Below are 22,161 nucleotides of genomic sequence, written 5' to 3'. Positions count from 1 at the left end.
AGGGTTTTACAAAGCATACTGACACTTAGCTACCTCACTCTCATTGCAAAGCAGCTGTGAAACACAGCGGACTTAATCCTACAAACTCTTCTTCCCTTTTTTCTAAATCCAGGAATTCCTGTGGAAGACAGAGTGAACATTTTCATCAACAGTTTTGGCTCCATCCAAGAAACGACCATGGTAAGAATTCACTTCAATACCACTTTAGCCTGACGGCACTGATAATCAATACTTCTGCTAATCAGATGCAGTGGATCAGAGCTGAAAACTGCTTTATCGTACAAGTTTTAAGAAAGGTGAATGAGCATGTTTTCTAGCTGGTATCAGACCATTTAGCACTGAATCATTATGAAGACTGGAGTTTTAATGCCTCATTTGTCTGATGGCGTAATTGCTGATAAAGAAGTGCAGCTTGAATGCTAGCGAACAGATTAAACTCAAGGACGGTCTGGGTCGACTCTTGATCACTTAGGAAACAATAAAGGGAACATTCCTCAAGGTTTCTAATGAACCTGGCTTACCGCCGTGTTTTAATTTAAAGCTGCTGGGAGGAGCCAACACACATTAAGTGTCTCTGTCTCAGTAAATGTGGTCAATAATGTGACAAGGATATTGAAATGAATGCAGTGCAGTGTGACATAATCCGCAGCTTGACTTGATTCTGTCTCATAAACTCTTCTGCAACGCAGCTCTACAGGATGCAACCCAGGGGGTTTATTCCAACACAAAACCTACATTCTCAACAAAATAATTGAAACCACAGTAATAAAACAAGCATGTTGTCTTGCACAAATCATGCAGGCACTTCCTGTTAGTTACAAGATGGGTCATCAATTCAAACCTGAGTCTGAAAGTATGACCTTTAATTGCAGTGCAATGTTTTTTTCTATTAACATCAGAATAGAACAATCCAATTATAGTTATGGAATAGACTGCCAACATCAGTCTTCACAAAAACAGAGACTAGTACTACGGTAGGTTTTAGAAATTGGCCCCCAGAGTCCTGTTGTAGGTCTGGATCAGTCCAAAGCAGTGATCAATGTTCTCCTACTTCGAGTGGCACTCTGAACAAAGCCTTAGATCCTGGAATTGGAGCTGCATGAAAACATATTCTGGAAATATCTCTTTTGGCAGTGGATCAGTAGAGTGTGTCCATGTGTAAAATCTTGCTGTGGAGAGTTTCTCACCAGGACCAATTACAGACCAATTATGATGATAAAAGCTGAATGTATAAAATCCTTAAAACACATATTGTGGGGTTGCACGGATGATGGAAGAAAAGACATAAGAGGAAACAAAAACGAGGGGAAGAGGATAGAAACAATCAAAGAGAATGAAGAAAAAGATGGAATGAAGAGCAGGCAGGAGGAGGAGGAAGAGACAGGAAAAATGAAGGTGGAAAAGAGCTGAGGAAGAAAACAAAGATGAGATATTAAGCAGAAAGTGAAAGACGGTGAAAGAAAGTCAGAACAAAGGGCAGGGGAAAAAAAGGGGGGAAGCTAAAAGTAAAGTGAAGAGGAACAGAGAAGGAAGACATACCCAAGCAGTAGACCAAATATGAATAAGAGAATGAGGAAATTGAGCTGTGGAAGGTTGGAGGAAGAAAAATAAGAAAGAGAGGAAAGGGGAATGAATTATATAAAGTAGAAGGAACAAGAAGCCAGGAGAAGGAAAGCGATAGGATCGAGAAGGAGCAAGAGCCAAGACTGAGCCAGAGAAAGAGAGATGAGGGACTCCCCGATGCCAAATCTGTCTTCCCTTGTCCCCCTGGACGCCCAGTGAAGGACAGAAAGAAAATGAAAGTGAGGAAGCTTCAAAACGAATCCAGGAGGAGAACGAAGTGACAGCTGTTCACCTCTACCATTCCATTTATAACGCTATGGGGTATCTGCTCTCAGAAAATCCTCTCTCATCATTTACACCTCCCTAGACCATACAACACCTCACATCCACTAAGATATCTATTTTCACTTTATGATTGTATCCATCAAGAGAGGATGACTAATTTGATGTTGTGAAATGAAATAAATTGGTGTGTGTTTTTTTTTTTGGTACTGCTTCTCAGTTTGAGTTTTCCTCGCTGATTCAAAGAGCGGTTGTGCTAAATCTCTCCGGAATCAAATGCAGTACAGGCAGCTTGATAGTGAGCCAGAGGGAAGATATATTTCCTTGTCTGGTTTTCAGAAAGGCAAAGGTGTGGGAATTGGCTTGCGTTTCTGTTAGACAGAGAAGAGCCAGCGGTAGCTGTTTGTGCTGTCACTAGTTGGACATTTGAGTCTAAAATGAGGTTGTATAGAAATGAGGGCTGGCTTTCCAAAATGAGATATCAAAAATTTGACCGCTGCTCCTTCTCCCAAAAAATGTTTACTGGCAGGAAAATAAAGCACATTCTGGATTACAGCTGAATTTATAAACCATCCTTTGTGGATAAAATGGTGCTAGCTGAGTTTGTGAAATAGTTCCTTCCTATTTATAATCCATATACAATAGAGAAGAAGGAAACCTTTCATGTGGTTTCTTGTCTCCTCATACTGTAGACATTGTGCATCAGCATACCACAACAAATTACATGGATCAATCCTACATTATATTTGTTGTGCATTTTTGCCAGGAAAATGATCTGTGTATGCACTGTGTATACTAAATGTATATAGTATGACATTTAGTTTCATATGAAAATTATATAATCAACACTTGCACAATGTTGGATCTAACATATGCAAAAACATCTAAATAAGTTAGTATATGTGCTGTTTTGGTCCAGAGGAAGAGTTTTAGTGTGGAACGTGTCTTTCTAGCTTAGCAGAAAGGAAAAAAGGACAGGAGTCTAACTCTTGTTTGTAATATTACTGTATATCTGAGTAAATTCACAGGCAGTTCTGTCCAGTGTGTAGCAGAATGCTTTACTGGAGATAAAGGTACCATAGTGCAGAAACAAAAAATATATAATACCCAATGTACTTTCATGAAGAACAGATGCACTGTAAAACCACATTTAGGTCAGCTGGCTGTCTCTCACACTCAAACCTGGCTGTAACTATAACCGATATTTTCCGCCACTATCCTTGGGCCGGGCCCTTGATCAAGCATTTGTGTTTTTTATCATTACTTTACCAGCCTAATTCGGTGGGGAGAAAGCTATGCCTCTCCAGCTGCTCCAGTAGCTCTGGGTAGGCTACATGTCCTGCACTGACTTGAGTGTGAGGTAAACTGTGCTACATCGTGTCCCCCCATCTGCAGCACTGTTGTCGGCCAGTGCGTGCATGCTGCCTTGATCTGTTACCCACACTATTCGGCTGAGGGAGCTAGGGTCGAGTTTTTTTTTAATGTTTCTTCATTCGGATCCATTTGCAATCCATTCCATTCTGAATAAACAAACAGCGCAGTTTACATGCTTCGTCCTTGTTGCATTATTCATTAAGATAATTCTAAGCAGATTTCTGTAGTTCAAACAACTAGGAATTGTAGTTGAGAACATCAGTTATAACGGCCCACGTATTAAAAATTTGTCAGGTTTAAATCGGGCTCGGGCTCATAATTACAGTTAATGTGTTGGGTCGGGCCGGGCTCGGATACAATGTGCACGGGCTTGGGTAGAGTCGGGCTTGATTTTTTTGGGCCCGATCTAAGCTCTAATCTAATAGATGGAGCCCCTGTGGTCTTGTGCCCCACAGGGGCCGAACAGGATGAAGTGAGTAGAGGATCACTGAGTTTAAAGGTGCAGTAGGTAAGACTTATAAAACTAACTTTCTGTCATATTTGCTGAAACTGACCCTATGTTCGAGTAGAACTACATGAAGCAGGTAATATAAATAATAATAATATAAATTTAAAAAAAAATCTGGCTCCTCTGCACCACCTACAGCCTGTAGCAGGAACGGACTGACAATCTGTGCGTTCGGGAAAAGTCCAGAACGGCCGTCCAACCGACGGCCGTCGGCACAGAAACAGTCTAATAAAGCGATATTAACAGCCAACAGATGGGTGTGCTAATACGATCACTTATATGCTACGTGTAAAAAAAAAAAAAAAAAAAAAACTGAGGAAGAAGAGTAGGCCTACAGAAGGTTGAAATCGAATTGCCGGCAGATTGGGCTGGGTTTACCCAGTCTATAGGCCTACATCGTTAGACGTGACAATGAAAAGAGGGCCAAGTCTCTCGAGACTGATGCAGCAAAATGCAAAAAGCTCACAGAGGGACATGATGAGGGACAGAAAGCAGAGTTAATTTCACATCAGCAAGAGGTACTGGTAAGTGCCAGGAGCAGTGCACATTATAATACACTGCCTTTATCCCTATTTTAGCGAATTGCATAGTCAGCTATCAACATGGGTGTGCATCATGATTATGAAAATTATCGTGCCATTTAGTGCTGTCAAACTTAACGTGTTTAATAATTTCTGTTAGGTTTGAAAAATTAAACGTGTTTGACCGCGATTTTACTTCGTTGTATATGAGAGGTTGTAGTGAGCTCACTTTTGCTGCTAGGATGAAGACTATGGTATTGAATTAAATGGGAAAACATCAGGCATGCATTGGTACCACTCTAAACGTGCTAACAAACAGGGAAGGGGGCTAAATAATTCTCCAAATTTAACCAAAAGTTTAACCAAAAACTCCTAGCTTGCACTTTCTGTCTGTCTTCCATCAGAATGCAGTTTTTCCTTGTCTTTCATATTTGCGTTTACTATTGTGGAACTGGCAAAGACCTGGTGGTTGTTTGTGAAAGCTTCACAGACAAAATAGATAGGGCCTAGTCATTTAGAATTAAGAATCGCTTAAGGAGCAGAAATTCTCAGGAACACCTGGAAACATTCATGTTAATGTTGGCCACAGAGAAGGACATCCTCAGAATAGTGCCCTTCTCAAGAAACTTTCACTTCCCCAACATTAAATTTGCTTACATTATATTTGAATAGTTATAAGTTATAGTATATAGTAACTAACACTCTCAGTGTAGTTTTGGTATAGGCCTACAATATATCTAATCCCTATGTTCAGGTACAGCAAGTAGCCTACTTTATCTCTGAAAGTTTTGTCAGTAATACTCTGTACTGTTTTATAATTACAAGTTTGTGTTTGGGCGAATGGCCGGATAATGGGCCAATTTGGGAGAAAGTCCAGGGCTGTTTTTTAGCCCCAGTCCGTCCGTGGCCTGTAGCATTTGCAAAAATCCACAGCTCCCTGTTCAGAAGCACCAATCAGGGCCAGTGAGGGTGTCTAACTGCTCATGCACACACATTCATTCTCCCTTGTAGGGGGAGGGGCTTAGGAGACAGTTTTGGGCTTTAGCAGAAAGGGGGGAGGGACTGAGAAGTTGTTCAAAGTTTTTGGCTAAGTCCTGAATCTTCGCAATCCTACCTACAGCACCTTTAATGCTGGCACTCAGAGAGGGGTTTTATGATTTCTGTCATTGTGGCAAAAGTTGGAATTGCAGGTCATGTGACCCAAACATCCATTACAGAGGAAACAACAGAATCAGACTTTCTAAAACTATACTGACAAACTACTAACAATTTGAACTACAAACTCAATTCTTTTGTTTTTTAACCAGAGAGAGACAATAACATGCATGTGTATAGGAAATGGGGATAGGAAGCAATGAGCTGGTTAGGCAGATGTCAGTGTAATAAATGCAACACCATGTTTGAATCCCTTATCCAATCTTTGATACATGTGTGGTTTGTGGTAACATGTGAATGTTATCATGGTCCATTAAGGGCCCGGTTGCTGATTTTATGAACCCCTCCAATCCATTGTGTTCTCATTATATAAGAAAAATGGCACTGTTTTTAATTTAAAAATACCTGAGTGCATAGCATAAAGCAATGACAAATGTTGGCTTTTAGCAGACTCTACATAAGCTGCTGCAGTGAAAACAAAAAACAATATTCCTCCCAAGAATTGGGAACAATGAAGGGATGAACGTGGAAATTAATTTTTCACCCGGGAACACACACACACACACACACACACACATACTCTCACACACACACACACACACGCACACACACACACACACACACACACACACACACCCACATACAGCTGGTATTTTGGCAGCCTTATTTGACATGTCATCCATCTTCACACTCAGCATTATGAGTCCTTCCTAACACCTGGTCCCAGAACAGCTTGTGGCACGCCATCAAAGCGGGCACAAAAAAACAACATCCCAAAGCCAGACTGAGTGATACTTTCCCACCAACAAGAATTTGGAAATTTCACTAATAAGCTCTCTAATGAGGCATTAAGTATCACATGTCGCTGCATCGATAACATTTGACCCTTGGACTGTGTTTTCTGTATGTTGACTGCTTTAAAGTAGATGTGATGAGAGTGTTGGCTGCAGCTGTAAAATGTCACTTGGCACGTTAAAGTGGTCTGTTGATGTTGTTCAAGTGTTTACTGTGAGAACATGTTGCTTGTCAAAGACTTGAAAGAAGTAGAACATGTAACCTGTCAATAAGGTGGAACAGCTGTATCCTAGGAAAAGTAACTAACAGGAAGATTCTTTCTTATTCTTTAACTGCACATGAGTATAAGAGCAGTATATATAATGTCACTCAGTGTTATGGAGAGGGATCTCTAACAGAGATGCCGTCCATCTGTGCACCTTTTTTTTGTAAATGTAAAATGTGAATAGAAAATAAGCATTAACCGAATCCCATTAATGTAAGAGAGGTCATTAATCCCTTTAAAAGCACCTAACGTCTGTCCAATAGTACTGACATGATACAGACATTAACCATGTCCATGCTTGTCTGTTGTGCCTAACAGGATTACAGAGTCAACATCTTCCTGCGGCAGCGCTGGAACGACCCCAGGCTGAAGCTACCGCAGGACTTCAAGTCGGATTCTCTCACTGTTGATCCAAAGATGTTTAAATGTCTCTGGAAACCTGACCTGTTCTTCGCTAACGAGAAGAGCGCCAACTTTCATGACGTTACTCAGGAGAACATTCTTCTCTTCATTTTCCGTAACGGGGACGTCCTCATCAGTATGAGGTAATGTATTTGATTCAATTTTTTTCATTGTCTTCCCTGTTCAAATGTGTTAAACACTATTTATACTACGTCGCCTGACCTCCTCTTTAGAGGCAGCTCTGCATGTCCTGGCTGACGATTACATGGGTTATATGCGAATTATACGAGTCCATTACTTTTAGTAGGTAGGTAGTACAAACGGTGAATGTGAACAGCCTGAATTATTACAGGAAAATGTCACATCACCTTTAGAGTATTTAAAAAAAAAAAATCCTCCACACAGTATCATCCCATGGTTACGTATGAGGCCTTTGTATAAAAAAGTTAGGTAATAAACTGGTAAAATTATCTTCTCAAAACTTTGCAAATAATTTCTGCCTTTCGCCGCATATCTTACGGTGAACCTTTAATCACATGATTTACTGTTAGGTACAGAAAGGTCTCCACCCACAGCAGATGATGAAGATACATTTTAATTCCCTTGGTTCATTTTGGTTTGCTGATGTCAGTTTTTCAGTGTTCTGTCTTTGAATTAAATGTAGCTACAAGGCTACATTTATGAAAAATAGTGACAGAAAAATGGAGACGAGATAAACAAAGCTGTAGGAGTTGTTGTAAGTCCACTTACAGAAATAACAACTCCTAAATCAACATATTGCTGTTGATCAATGTTAAAAACATTAACTGCTCCTGAAAACCACCACTGTAGGTACCATGTCAACTGAAAAAGATAGCATGGATACACCAAGCATTACTGATTGGTTAGGGAAAAACAAAACAAAATAACATCCCCTCCAAATAAAGAAAAATTAACATGACCACAATGTCAGGCGGAATGAATGAAGTGCCATGTGAAACAGAATGCCAATTTAATGGCATTATCAGGCTCAGTCAAAGCTTGCCTAATGCAGCTTTAAATATGTGTGTACGCAAGACACATCATATGATTTAAGGCCTAGTTGCGTAGGACTCTTCCCTGGAGACCCTAATGTGGTAATGTAATAATTGATAATTTGTGTTTTTAATGCACTGCAAATCTGCAATGATTATTTTAGTCCTGTGTGCAACTCAATCAGTAAGGGAAGGCTCGTTTCCCTTATTTTCAAGCATTTCCTGGGTTTTTCTTTATTTATTTTTCTTTCTGGGTCAAGAATCATTAAGGCTGCGGGCTACGAGAGTGAATTTCCTAAAATATTACAAGATTGTTGACATGCAAACTGTAGCATTTGGCAAAAAAACATTTTTATCTTCCAAGAGCACATCAATATAAACTAGTTGGGGCTACAGCGACACTCTGCTGTGTTAGGTTTCATACGTCTCCAGAGATTGTGAGTCAAAGTAATACTAGTGGCATGCAAATAAGGCTTTTGTGCGAGTGTGTGGATAGCACAGCATAATGAAAACCTGAAAACAGAATTTTCTTCATTCTCCTCCAGGTTGTCCGTCACCCTTTCCTGTCCGCTAGATCTGACATTGTTCCCTATGGACACACAGAGGTGTAAGATGCAACTTGAAAGCTGTGAGTTTTCCTGATTTAATATCACTTTAAACCACCAATCACAAACCATGTATCTGCTCTGTCAATGTGGTTTGAGTTGGACTTTAACACATCTGCTTATTGGTATTTGGGAGATACCGTATTTATAAGTTGGGAATATAGTTGTTTTTATAAAATAGTAGTTTTGGTGTATATATAACTCATTATATTTTAAGGTTGTTGTGAAAGCCTAACAGCTAATTGAGCTTGACTGTTGTTATTGCATCTTGTTTACAAAACAGTTTAGACTTGAATAAGTGAAATAACTTAAAGCCATTAGCCTCTAATGGCTAACCCGACTGCTGAGACATATAGTTTTCTGCGAGTCTGTGTGCATTAATGTTATACTTGTATGCTCTGACTGTATGTTTCTGTTTTTGTGTGTGTTTAACATGCAGGCCGATATTATGGGCATATACACTGTATGTATATATTATATATATATGATGTATTCACTTTTTGTGCGCCTTTATACCTCTTTCATCCAGTTGGCTACACCACAGACGACCTGCGGTTTATGTGGCAGACAGGAGACCCAGTGCAAATGGACGCCATCGCTCTGCCACAGTTTGATATCAGACAAGAAGATATTGATTATGGGAACTGCACCAAATTCTATTCTGGAACAGGTACTGTCCTTTTCTTAAATCCAGTTTCTTACATATTTTTAAACATGAAGTTATGAAAATGCTGATGAGAAAAGTAAATAGTAATAAATTACTCAAAATACTCCTTTTAGCCAGTTTTAGCCAAAAGTAGCTAGGTCCCCCTTTTGAATTTGGCACTACTCAAAATTTACAGCAAATATTTTGACCCAGTTAACTTACTTTTTCCAGCATTTCCATCAACCACTTACTTATGTCTTAAGTTTAACAAGGTTTCAATTTCAGTGCTGTTCCTTGCATCCATTCATTCATTTTCTCCCCAAATGTAAAGGTATAATATGCAGAGCTTTCCTCAAAAAACAGTGTATAGAATATATATATATATATATATATATATATAAAAAAACTTGTCACAGCAGGAAAACCACAAGACTCACTGATCATTGATTATATTTCTATCCCATTCAGATGTGTTAGTGAGCCAGCATGCACGCCTGGCCCAAGCACAACTGAATGGAACTAATTAATTGATAATGTCATTAGTTACTCCTTTTCTTTCAAGTTCAAGTGTTTGCTTTAAGAAAGCTCCACATCAAGTTTGAAACAGGGTAATTTTAAGGATTAAGTTTGGACAAACAATTTGGTAAAGCTGGGGTAATTTTGCATTTAATAATTTAGTAATTTTATGCATTGCATACATTTATGTTTATTGGCATTCTTCTTCTTCCCTGCCTCTGTTGGCACATTACTATTTGTCTTGGTTAGGACCAATTTGTCAATCAGCAGAATAGTTCAAGTCAAATGTATTTACCTGTCTATCTTAACCATTTGGCTACTTCTTTAGTGGGTCTTGTTTTTGGATTGTCAGTAAGCACCAGTCACACTTTGCATGGGAAATCTGATTTGCATTATACAATTTTATGAAATTGTGGGTGTCTACATAGATATTTCCAAGATGTTGGGTGGAGGTTGCTACGATGAACTTGAACATACTCAGACTAATGTACAACATGTCAACTCTGGCCTAGAAGAAAAACTACAAAAAAAGGTCCTGGTTCTGTGCCATGCATGTATACAGACCAATGTAAGGGTAAAACGACATATGAATTGGAAAATCTCTACCAGCCAACAGAGCTGGTATGACCTCAATGCTCTCGCATTTTGGAGGCACACTGCTGGAAATGAGTCAGCCTTTTAACGGGTTACCATGGCAACCTGCACAGACACAAAGATCACCTCTGTGTATGACTGGTTTGAGCCTGCTCTGCAACACAGGCAGCCCTTATAAGCCGTATAAAGCTCACCCAGAGATCCCTGGGCTAGTTAAATATTACTTCAGCCCATCCACTCTACCATCCCCATTGGACCCACCAACCAGCCTCAAAGAGGAGAAACACAACGCGGCTGTAGGAGGTCTGAAGCGTAATGATGCTTATTCCATACTTCTTTAAGCTTGACTAATGAAGACCACATTTCCAGTAGAGATGGATCAGGTAGAATTGATCATTTATGAATGGAAATGTACGCTGTACTGTTAAGAATGAGAACCTTCTCTAAACAGGAACATGTTCCTATCCACTAAAAATAGTAACTGGCAGAGGACAGATCCATGTCTCCTATATAATAGACATGTTTAAATTGAAAGCAGTGCTTTTTGGTGTGCTGCCCTGAGTGCTCAAACTGGTCTAAGCTTTAACAAAGTTAGCAAAAAATTATGTTAAAGTCCTTATGCCCATTGACCTTTTTATTTCACTTCTTTTTAGTTTTCTCTATTACTAATGGTGCACACAGCTGTGTGAGGACTTAACCTGGCTGCTAGCTTGCCTCTAAATGTTTAATACAGATATAATAGACCAAGTCAATATAGGGCAATTTCTCAAAACTGCTCTGTTTCCAATCAGGGGCAAGAAGTTAACATTTCTAGACCGAAATAAGTCATGATAGGCCAAAATCTTTGAATTGACCCAGGTCGTCTGATGTTGTGTTCATGGCATATCGTTCAGGCCGTAATTACGGGCAGCTGAGTCAGGAATTTTTTTTCAAATCCTCCACCTTGTAATTCCAAAGAGATATTGATACGAAATAGTCTTATTTAAAAGGAGCTATATGCTGTTTGTGTCTTGTTGGAATACAATTATGTATGATGCCAGTAACTTATGTACTCTGCCTGATTCTAATTTTTTTTTATTTTAAGGTAAGCTGTGTTTCTTACTGAAGTTATTTTAATCAAATGTGACCATTATCTCCTTTCTCGTGCAGGGTACTACACTTGTGTAGAGGTTATCTTCACCCTAAGGAGACAGGTTGGCTTCTACATGATGGGTGTTTACGCCCCCACACTGCTCATCGTAGTCCTCTCATGGCTGTCCTTCTGGATCAACCCTGATGCGAGTGCCGCCAGGGTGCCTTTGGGTAAGGAGTATTTGATCAATTCCCCCACCTTCCACTAACATTTACCAAAACACAGGATTTGTAATTATTCCTTGTGCTGTTCAACCAGGGTTGAGTGCATGGTTGGACGTTAGATCAAAAAGAGGGGTGGGTGAGCGAGTGGGTTTTAGTGAGGTACTGTTATTAGGTTTGATCCATGGGGGAAAAATTGAAGTTGATCAAATAAATGTTTTTAGGGATCACTGACATTGTGGCCCCAATCATCTCCATGACAACATCATTCACTTTGACACCATGAAGGACTTTATCTATCAAGCAGGGTGGCATGTCCAGTATTGTTCTATATGTCATAAATCACTGACTATAGCTGTAATTGACAGATGGGAACCGCCACAGTGGTGCTTAAAGTAAGTTAGTGCTTTTAGGAGGCATTTATCTAGTGTAGGTCTAAATACATGGGCATTTGAGCCCATTTAAGTGCAGTAACGGCACTTAGGCTAATAGGTTTGATTACCGCGTCTGTCATCGATCTGCCAACATTCACATCAAACTACCTAAATGCTTAAAACAAACCACCTCACTGGATTCAGTTTTCTAGCCTGCAACTTTTCCTGTTGAACTGTGATGTGATGCCTTTTTAGTCACATACACAGATTTCCGCTGACAAAATGATTTAACAACATTTTGTAAGCTTTAGCTACTCAATTTAACTCAAGTTTAAAATATGCAGGTACAAAGCTTAGCTAATGGCTGGAAACAAGTACATGCTGTGTTTCTGGTAAATCTTTATGTTAATCAGTGTGGCCAACAAGAGTTTTTCAATTCAATTCAATTCAATTCAATTTTATTTATAGTATCAAATCATAACAAGAGTTATCTCGAGACACTTTACAGATAGAGTAGGTCTAGACCACACTCTATAAAGCCCCAACAATTCCAATAGTTCCCCCAAGAGCAAGCATTAGCAGTGGCTATTGCGACAGTGGCGAGGAAAAACTCCCTTTTAGGAAGAAACCTCGGCAGACCCAGACTCTTGGTGGGCGGTGTCTGACGGTTGGGGTTATGACGGTACAGGATGTAGCGTGGCACAGCAGAGCATGGGTGGACGCGGTGGACGCAGCAGGACGTAGCCGGGCATTGCAGGGAATCGCAGAGCGTAGCAGGGTGTAGCAGGTCCATAGCCACAGCTGCACCCAAGACCCAGGTCTTGGTGTCGCCCTAATCCGAGGCGATGTTCTGGGCGAAGAAGAAACATAAGGACTCTGGGGAGTAAACTCCCCAGAGCTAGGTGAGTAACAAGCACTTCTGAGACAGGATGTGCATAAAAGGAAACAAAAGAAAAGAGCGTGTCATAAGAAGGAACTTCCTCGGCAGTCTAGAATTATAACAGCATAACTAGGAGAGTCACTATATTATTGATTATACGATAGGTAAATCTGATCTTTCAGGAGACTGAGAGACACTCAGCTGGCCAACGAAGTACACCTGATCCCCATTAACCCAAATTATTGAAGGGGTGTGCTGAGGCGTTTGAGGAGCAGTGCTGTTTTTCCAAACCGCAAAAGCACACAATCTATCTAACTTGAAGAAGGTCCAGCTAGATTACTAGACTGTTAGCCTGAGCCCAGAGGAGATGCTAGAATGCTTCAGTACTGCTAGTGCTTAATTTATGGTGTGTTTTTGTTTACACAATGAATAAATCACAGATGAGCTTCTCTAGTGTCTCTCTTGTGCCTCCCTCACGGTGTTGGTTGTTGGCACAGTCCTAACCTTACCTGCATGATGGAAAAGGGGCAGAAACTCTCAAACTAGGTTCAGTCAGTTCAGTTTGGTCCAAATGGAAGACTTATAGATTATACTTATACCTTATTAAAGCACACTTTTCTTATCACATCATTGTTTACCATTTTCATAATTTATTTTTTCCATTTCTTATGTCACCAAACAAAGTATTATATTATGTCTTTATATATATATATATATATATATATATATATATATATTTCCCATACATGCAGGCTGACACTGCACATTGTAAAATTGATGTACAATATTAACAATTTTGACCAAGCTTGTGATTGCTGGAAAAAGGACCATTCCACATTTTACTTTTTCTTACTCCACCATAATTGAACCTGTGTGTAATATGCCAGTGTCACCCACAAACAGTATCACGCGGGCACATCTGTGTGTGCAGGGCTGCATGGATACCATAATCCATTGTTATCCCCCACCAGTCGTCCACTGCCTCCTTTCCTCCATCCTCCCTCCAGTTGTTTATCACCACTTTCATCCTATCATCACTCCAACTCCTCCTGGAAGCCTCCTCTGACTTCTCTCTAAATGGGATCAGTCCAGGTCAGTCAACATTTAGGTGTGGGACGACACTCATTTATTGCTCTTCTCTGTGTGTGAGCATGTATGTGTGTCCATGTGTATATGTGCCCATGTGTTCATTTATCTGAGAATGTGTGTTTTGGGGTTTACCGTTGCATTAAATACAGAAATAGGCAATTTTTTTTGTCTGATTCAAAGTCCAGGTTTATTTTGTACACGCAGCTGAGTCTGTCATTGGGGAACATGGCAAACAAAGCTATTGTAGTATCGCCACCTTTCATGTTTTTCTTTTCATGGATGATAGGTGGCCGTTTTTTAGGATGACAATGCTCATTTTGTTACCAGTGTGAAAGGAACAGTTTGATTATAAATTGTGAACCCTGTACGAACCCATCCTTGATGAGTGACCGTACTGAGGCCTGGAGGCAAAACCCATTGTTCATTCCATTGTATTTATTATCTCTCTAAAAAATCATTATAGGAAGGGAAAGGGGAGTAAAGCCATTCAGTGGTGGTTATAATACCATCTGAAGACAGTGGTTTTAATGATTTCTACTGTAGCTTAAAAGAGTTGCTGCTGTGCGGGGGGAATCTCGAAACCTGTAATCCTGTCAGCTATCAGAGCTAAAAAATAAATAATAATTGAAATTACTGCTATTAGAGGCTGTCTGAGCTCTTGGAGATGTCCTAATAAAGGAGGTAAAGGAAGGGTCATGAATATCTAATTGCAGTCATGTTCTCAGAAACCCTGTGTGGATGTGAACATTTTATTACAGCTTTTGTGCATATTGGAGGATTAATTTGTTCAGTATTTTGTGCTTTGGAGAGGAAATGCATAGTTTTGTTCTCCCAGCAGTTAGTGGATCAAATGCTTTTCCTGTGTGGGATCAAACATCTAGGCTTCACGAGTTGGACTGTTTTATGTCGTTGGTATATGTTGACAATCATGGTTAAACTCTATCACATGATTAGCTAGGTATTGCTATTGCTTTTTGGCACAGACCAAAATGTGTCCGTACCACCAAATATTAAAAACTGTCAAGTACCAGAAGTATTCAAGTACATTGAATGCCTGGTCAGATTTATTGCTGTGTTTTACCTATTCTTTGATCAGATAAGTAGATTACAGGAAGTGTTGAAGTAAGATGTATTAATCATAGATAGGGGAAAAGTTAGAATTTAAATTTTTACATCCAACTTCCTCTAACTTTGAAGACTGACAAGGTTAATTGACTTTCCTCTTCGTTTAGGCATCCTCTCGGTGCTCTCTCTGTCCTCGGAGTGCACCTCCCTGGCATCGGAGCTGCCCAAAGTGTCCTACGTCAAGGCCATCGACATCTGGCTCATCGCTTGCCTGCTGTTTGGTTTCGCCTCACTGGTGGAGTACGCTGTGGTTCAAGTGATGCTCAATAGCCCGAAGCGCATCGAGGCCGAGAAGGCCAAGATGGCATCCAAGGAGAAGGCTGCAGGGAAGAGCCCGACTGCCAAGAACAACACGGTCAACGGGACCGGAGGGACGCCGCTGCATGTCAGCACCTTGCACGTCAGTAGATCTTTTTTTGATAACTTAAGTGTGTTTGCTTGTGTGTGTTCATAGGTTACAAGAGTTACTGTATATTCTTACTCAGTCAAACCACAATGTGCAGACTTCATACACATGGAATCAGCGGAATCTCCTCTTTACAGTGATAGTAGTATTTTCAATATCCATTAAGTGTAAAAGGCCAATTGAGATCTTGCCTCATGGTAAAAAAATTTTTTGGTGGTTTCCTTTTGGCCTATTGGTTAAGACTTATACTATATGATTGCAGCATCCCTGGTATGAATGGCGCAGTGGATATGACACGTTCCTTTGGTGTGGGATACCCTGGTTCGATTCCCACTGCGATACATCAACCAATGTGTCCCTGAGCAAGACACTTAACCCCTAGTTGCTCCAGAGGCGTGCGACCTCTGACACATATATATATATATATATATATATATATATATATATATATAATTGTAAGTCACTTTGGATAAAAGCATCAGCTAAATGACATGTAATGTCTTACCCCTCTCTCACTTCCCTTGTTTCCTGTCTGTATCCACACTGTCGCTTTATCTAAAACAAAGGTCAAATGCCAAAACATAATCTTCAAAACTATTTACAATTTTGTGTTGCTTTGTGTAAGCGGGTGTTTATATGTCTGTGTTTATGTATATGATAAGTAAGCTCCCACCTATAGGAACACACAATGACAAAATGTATATTACAGATCAAATATTCTCAGGCAGGTTTGTAACAGTGAGGCATAGAGATCTAATCTAAATGCAAAACAGAAATCCAATCATTAAGAATTGCCATTGCCTCTAACACAGTTTAGTCACGACTCAAGTCTGACACTTAACATGCACATCAGGCATGCAGTATGTTTTATGGGTCTTTCAATTGTATGCCTAATTGAAATTCATTTACCTCTGAGTCTACCTTTGTCCGAACCACATTTGGTTTGAGGGGATTACATTATTCCATTGAGGTTTAATAGGTTTTATTGTCAAAACCAAATCAAAATAATGAAGCTCTAATGAGCTTAATGACTTCAGTGAGTAAGCATCTATAGTCTGATTACATCCCGTTCACCCCACAGGCCTTCAGGGAAGTTGATGAAAAGGATTTTTTTTTTGGACGACATTAAACTACATCCTTTTGCTGATTTTTTTATTAGCACTGTTTGTCCACTGTGATAGCACACAGAGGGTGTGGAGGAGTTACAAGACTCCAGATGAGACAGTTACCATATTAGGCAACATTGTAGAGCACAAAGTAAATCTAATTTTGGCTCCAAAATTATTTATTTTTTCTCTTTAAATAAAAGTAGTTTTGATTTATCAGTTTGAGTTCTGTCCAAGCTTCAAGATCAAACAGCTCCTTTACTGGGCTTTCAAAGTGTGGTCTGTTTTTAATCCGAGTCCAACAAAGTCCTATTTAAATGTTCCTCACAGTTTAGATGATTCCTACCTGCTGAGTGGATGTGACGTCTCAAAGACACAATTGCTCTATACGCACACAGCACTTTTTTATGTGTTGAACAGTAGTCCGAAAGTGGAGCATTCAATTGTCCTTTTCCAATGTATGATTGAGTTGCAGAGTCAGTTTCTATGTGATTATTTGTGCAGTTTGGTCAACCAGCAAGGGATCTATAAAGAGAGGACATGGATTTTAACCAAGGACAAGAGAGTTTGGTCAACTCTTAAACTCTTCCCACTTGACAGAAAGATTGAAAAACTGATTAATAGCAAATAAACAGACAGATGTGAATAGACTCTCAGATGGCTGTGGTTCAAAAAAACGTTCACTGGATGTATGTGCCATCTGTTGTGGTGCTATGTGTACATATCTATCCATGTATCTGTACATCTCTCCATCCAGTGCATACACAGTAGATTGATAAACAGATATACCTGTGGGGGACATATGGCGTTTTTCCATTACATGGTACCTGCTCGACTCGCCTGGATTCTACTCGCCTTTTTTGTTTTTCCATTATGAAAAAAAAGTACCTGGTACTAGCTAACAGGTACTTTTTTTTAGTATGACCTCCATCAAGGTTCCAAGCGAGCTGAGGCGATACCAAAAGGTGACGTTAAAACCTGCAGACTACCGTCAGGTTGTCACTAATCACTGCGTCATCAATGCTAGCGACAGACGGGGGTCCTGAACAAACCCGCCATTTTTAAATAGTTTAGCCAGCGGTGTTTCTTTGCTGCCTCCAGCTTCTTTTGAAACCAAAATTTTCTTCTGGCTGTGGCAACAGCCATATGCCAAGAATCAAAAACGACACACCTTCGACGTTCTGTGTGTGTGTCGCGTTAGGTCACGGCAGTTTCCTGCGGCGTCGCTATGACGACCAGCCACGCTCGCCTCACGCATGAGGCAGTACTAAATCTGCAATGGAAAATGGAGGACGGAGCACCGCGGGCAAGTTGAGCCGAGCCGAGCTTGTACTAGCAGTGGGTAAGCGCCAATAGAGAAGTAGAAAGAGGGGACAAAAGGAAATGATAATGCGGTGTGAATTCCAGAAATCAATGCCAACATTTCTGTTCTATTCTAAGATGCAGGATGGTGTCGTTTTACCAGTAAATAGAGCTTCAGCTGATTTAAAGATTTATTTTTTGTCATGTAATGTTGGTAGACTGAAAGAAGAATTAATAATGCATGGAATGTAATTCGAACATTCGTAATGCCTTGATGAAGACCTTGTGGTTGAAACTTTGATTAAAGTGCTCATATTATGCTTTTTGGCTTTTTCCCTTTCCTTTATTGTGTTACATATGTTTTTGTGCATGTAATAGGTTTACAAAGTGAAAAAGCCCAAAGTCCAACCCAAAGGGACTTACCATCTCCAACAGAAAACACTGTTCACCATCTGCTCCAAACAGCTCTATTGTAGTCCAGCCTTTACTTCAGAGACAAACGTGCGTCACTTTGTAACACACGTTATAATGCTTGCCTAGCTGCTAGCGTGGCAAGCCCTCATACTCTGCAACTGACAAGCTAGCACTGCTGACCTAGCTACTGCACATGTGCGACTCCCAACAAAGATGGAATAAAAGTGAGATGCCTCACTCTGTAGCTAAAACAGAGAGCTCAACACACAGGGTGAAAAGATGAGCTGCAGCAATGTGCAGTACAACAAAAATATGTTTTTTTTTTTTTAATTAAACCATGTAAACCTATTCTGATATAACCTCTAAATACAATTATGAACCTGAAAATGAGCATAATATGAGCACTTTAAGTGTTTATGGCATTCTGACGGCATTAGACTTAAAAGCAGAAGTCAGACACAGATCCGGGGAAATTAAAAAAGCGGTTTTGGAGCAAAAGTTAGTAACAGCTATTTAATCAGCGAAGGCAAGCAAACCAAAACAAGGCAGGTGTCATAAACAGGAAGGCAGGTAACTAAGATAAGGGCTAGAATGCTAAGGCTGCTATAGACAACCTGGTAAAGACTCAGGGAAAAGGGGCCTGGTATAAATACTGGGTAAATATTAGGGAATGAGGGGCAGGTGTGAATGTGGGTGTGGGGATCAGCACTTAACCGTTTTGATTTTATATATTACATTCTCACTGTAGTCCTACATATTACTGTATGTCAGTATGCAGTAGAGATTAGTTTAACTGAAGTAACAGTTAAATAAAGTCAAGAACCACTGTAGTTAATCACTGTTTTTCCTAAAGAATAATTTATTCTGCAGGATGGAATAATCTTTGTTAGTACCACTAGTCAGAGTGCATGGCGCTATGCACAACAATCCCAGTCCACTGCTGAGTCGGTCATTATTAAATCACTTTGGTCTGGTTACGTTGCCTCAGGGGCGGCCAGTAGTGCTTTCAGACTATTAGACTAATCGTATCTCGGTTTATACGTTTCAGATGAAATGCTGCATAATTTAATGATCAATTCTGTTTTCCCTCATGTTGTTCTCCTGCACCCAGGTGGCGGAGACTCGCTGTAAGAAGGTGTGCACCTCTAAATCAGACCTGCGGACCAACGACTTCAGCATCGTGGGCTCGCTCCCGCGGGACTTTGAGCTGTCAAACTTTGACTGCTACGGGAAGCCCATCGATATCGCCAGTGCTCACGGCAAATCCCATGCCAAGAACAACAAGAAACCTCCTCCTCCGAAACCAGTCATCCCCTCTGCTGCCAAAAGGGTTGACCTGTACGCCCGAGCCCTCTTCCCTTTCTCCTTTCTCTTCTTCAACGTGGTTTATTGGTCCGTATACTTGTGATTATTTTGAAATGATCTTGTATTGTTCACTCCCCCACTTCCCTCCCGTGAGTGCTTTATTAATCTGATTACATTCAAAAAGTTGAATTCCAAAGTTACCATTGAGTGTGTTTACATGCACACTAGTATCCTGGTTTTGAGTCTTATCCTGAAAACTCTGGTTATTCATATCCCAGTATACATGATCATTACAGAATCCAGGTTTCTGATCGTCTGTACTCTGCAGGCGTTCTCACCATCTTAGCCACTACTTTTGGTACTAACAAAGAATGTTCATTAACCTGGATAAGATGTTTAAATGCCAAGGTATCCTGGTTTCTATCAAAGTACTCCAGCTAGCATATCCAGGTTTCTAAAACTAGAATATGATGTTTACATGTGCGACAGATAACCGGGATACTCCAAAAAACAGATCATAGCGAGAATGTGCATGAGTGCGCATGTAAACGCACTCATAGAGAAATGTGAAGCATACCCATACAAAATAATCGTAAGAAGAAAATAAAACGTATTATTATTATTATTATTATTATTATTATTATTATTATCACATGTATATTTACATACAAATATACAGCTATCATCATTTCTATATTAAACAATGATTCTAATTTAATCTTTCTTTACCTAAAATGGATATATAGCATCTTGTATTGAAATACTTAATTTATTAATTGTACTTGATAGGTTAATACAGGATTTGGGGTTAATACAGGGTTAATACAGATATAACCCACGAAAGATTTAATCCGTACCAACCGGCTAGAAGATGCACAGATCTATAAAAGAGCATTTGTAAATAGCTATTTGATTTTTCACTTCCTTGCCAAGTGGGAGTCTGCCTGCAAGTTTAATAAGTTAAAGCATTTTATTTAAGCTTCATTGCGAAGTGTAACATTGTAATTATATTGCATGTTAAAAAAATTGCATGTTTATCAAAATAAAATCTTAAAATAAAAAAATATATAAAGATATATATGTATATATATATATATATATATATATATAAAGTATTTATGAAATGTTATTCTTATGATTTGCTCTTGAGAAGATAAATGGATATGTGAAACACTGTTCCTGTTCAGATGGTTATGTAACACTGCCACCTTTCCAACAAATGTACTGTTTAACATCACCCAACTGTAGTGTGTGTAAATGGGTCACTAGTGAGGTGTGACCATGTGTTTGTGAAGTTTACAAGCAAAGATAAATAAATGATCCAATGACTTTTCACCATTTGATGTAATTAAAAATTAACACTGATTTGAATTCCTAAACCCTGTATGTTATTTTTGTGTGACTGTTATCAATGAAAGTGCACCTATAAGGTTTGGATTTTTGCCAACATGTATCCTGCACATCACACAACAACACAGCTGTTTCTTCACCGAAGCTTGACCTCTCCTACTCAACCATCACCAGCCAAACCAGTCATCTAATATTCATGCAAACCTGCCTGGACGAGACTTCTCATATGAAATCTGTCTCCAGCTTAATGAAGCAAGTAGATGCTGACCATACGTCATGACAACAGTGTCATAATTATGAAGTTTGAGGCAAATTGGACTAGGATTGCTCAAGTAAAGAGAGCAAAATTGTAATTGTAATATATAATAATAATATGTAATAATATTTTTTTTTTGGTTAACACATAATCATAAAACACAATTTATTCTCTCTCTCTCTCTGTGGCTGCCATGGTTACAGACAAGGGAAAGGAATTTTGTCTGTCACAATCATAAACCTGCATGAGACACAGAATGGGAGTCAGACTGGAACTAGACTCAAGTGGAAAAAGCTACTAAAATCACAGATAAAACATGAATCATCAAGAGAAGCAAATGTTTTCACAGATTAATAAAAAAAAAACGTATCTATTTGTCATTTTAGCTCTAACAGAAACTCAAGGATTCTGCATTGCACTGCCCTCCAATGGTCAAATCTATATTTGTTTACAGTAATGTAATATGGAGATAAAAATGCCCTCCTGGGAGGAAAAACTGATGTAGTGCCAGGTTGTGTGGTGTATGATAATGGTACTGCCAGAAAAAAATGGGCTGAAGCCATTTCATGCTAAAATACAGGTGTATGCACTTAAAATAGTTTCAGTTTGGTACATAAACCAGATATTTTCAGTGGTGAAACTACATCAAATTATTAATGTCAAAAACCTTTAGAAGTGATGTTTAGCCTGTTAGCAGTTGCAACCTGTTTAATATTTTATATTCCTGGTTATTAGCTGAGGCTGTTACCTGCAACAAGCATAACAAATATTACAATATGCACCAGCTCAAGGACCACCAATGGTGCAAGATAACAATACACAACACTAAGGGGCTCAATGAATAAATCCACAACACCAGGACAGTAAATGTATCAAATAAAGTCCTTGTCACGGGTGTGACTGGCGTGACTCGTGTCTCTTTGTGTGTGTGTGTGTGTGTGTGTGTGTGTGTGTGTGTGTGTATGTGTGTGTGTGTGTGTGTGTGTGCGTGTGTGTGTGTGTTTGTGTGTGTATGTGTGTGT

General features: G+C 39.5%; 1 protein-coding gene across 2 annotated transcripts in view; it reads left to right on the top strand.

Annotated features, from left to right (window-relative positions):
- Nucleotides 1-20,912, top strand: part of glrbb (glycine receptor, beta b) — a 28,059-nt gene extending 7,147 nt beyond the window's left edge. The window contains exons 4-10 of one of the 2 annotated variants that reach the window (XM_031303749.2): nt 113-180; nt 6,782-7,008; nt 8,424-8,506; nt 9,013-9,153; nt 11,389-11,541; nt 15,108-15,400; nt 19,340-20,912. In XM_031303749.2, coding sequence (XP_031159609.1) covers nt 113-180; nt 6,782-7,008; nt 8,424-8,506; nt 9,013-9,153; nt 11,389-11,541; nt 15,108-15,400; nt 19,340-19,636 — 1,262 coding nt within the window. In that variant the 3' untranslated portion in view covers nt 19,637-20,912. Of the gene's footprint in view, nt 1-112; nt 181-6,781; nt 7,009-8,423; nt 8,507-9,012; nt 9,154-11,388; nt 11,542-13,717; nt 14,016-15,107; nt 15,401-19,339 lie in introns of those variants that run through there. The other variant, XM_031303750.2, reaches the window with a different exon arrangement.
- The last annotated feature ends 1,249 nt before the right edge of the window (nt 20,913-22,161 follow it).

This window comes from Sander lucioperca, chromosome 1, assembly GCF_008315115.2.
Source record: "Sander lucioperca isolate FBNREF2018 chromosome 1, SLUC_FBN_1.2, whole genome shotgun sequence".
Classification (NCBI taxonomy): Eukaryota; Metazoa; Chordata; class Actinopteri; order Perciformes; family Percidae; genus Sander; species Sander lucioperca.
Note: the sequence above shows the minus strand (reverse complement) of the source record. Positions and strands in the feature narration are given on the sequence as shown.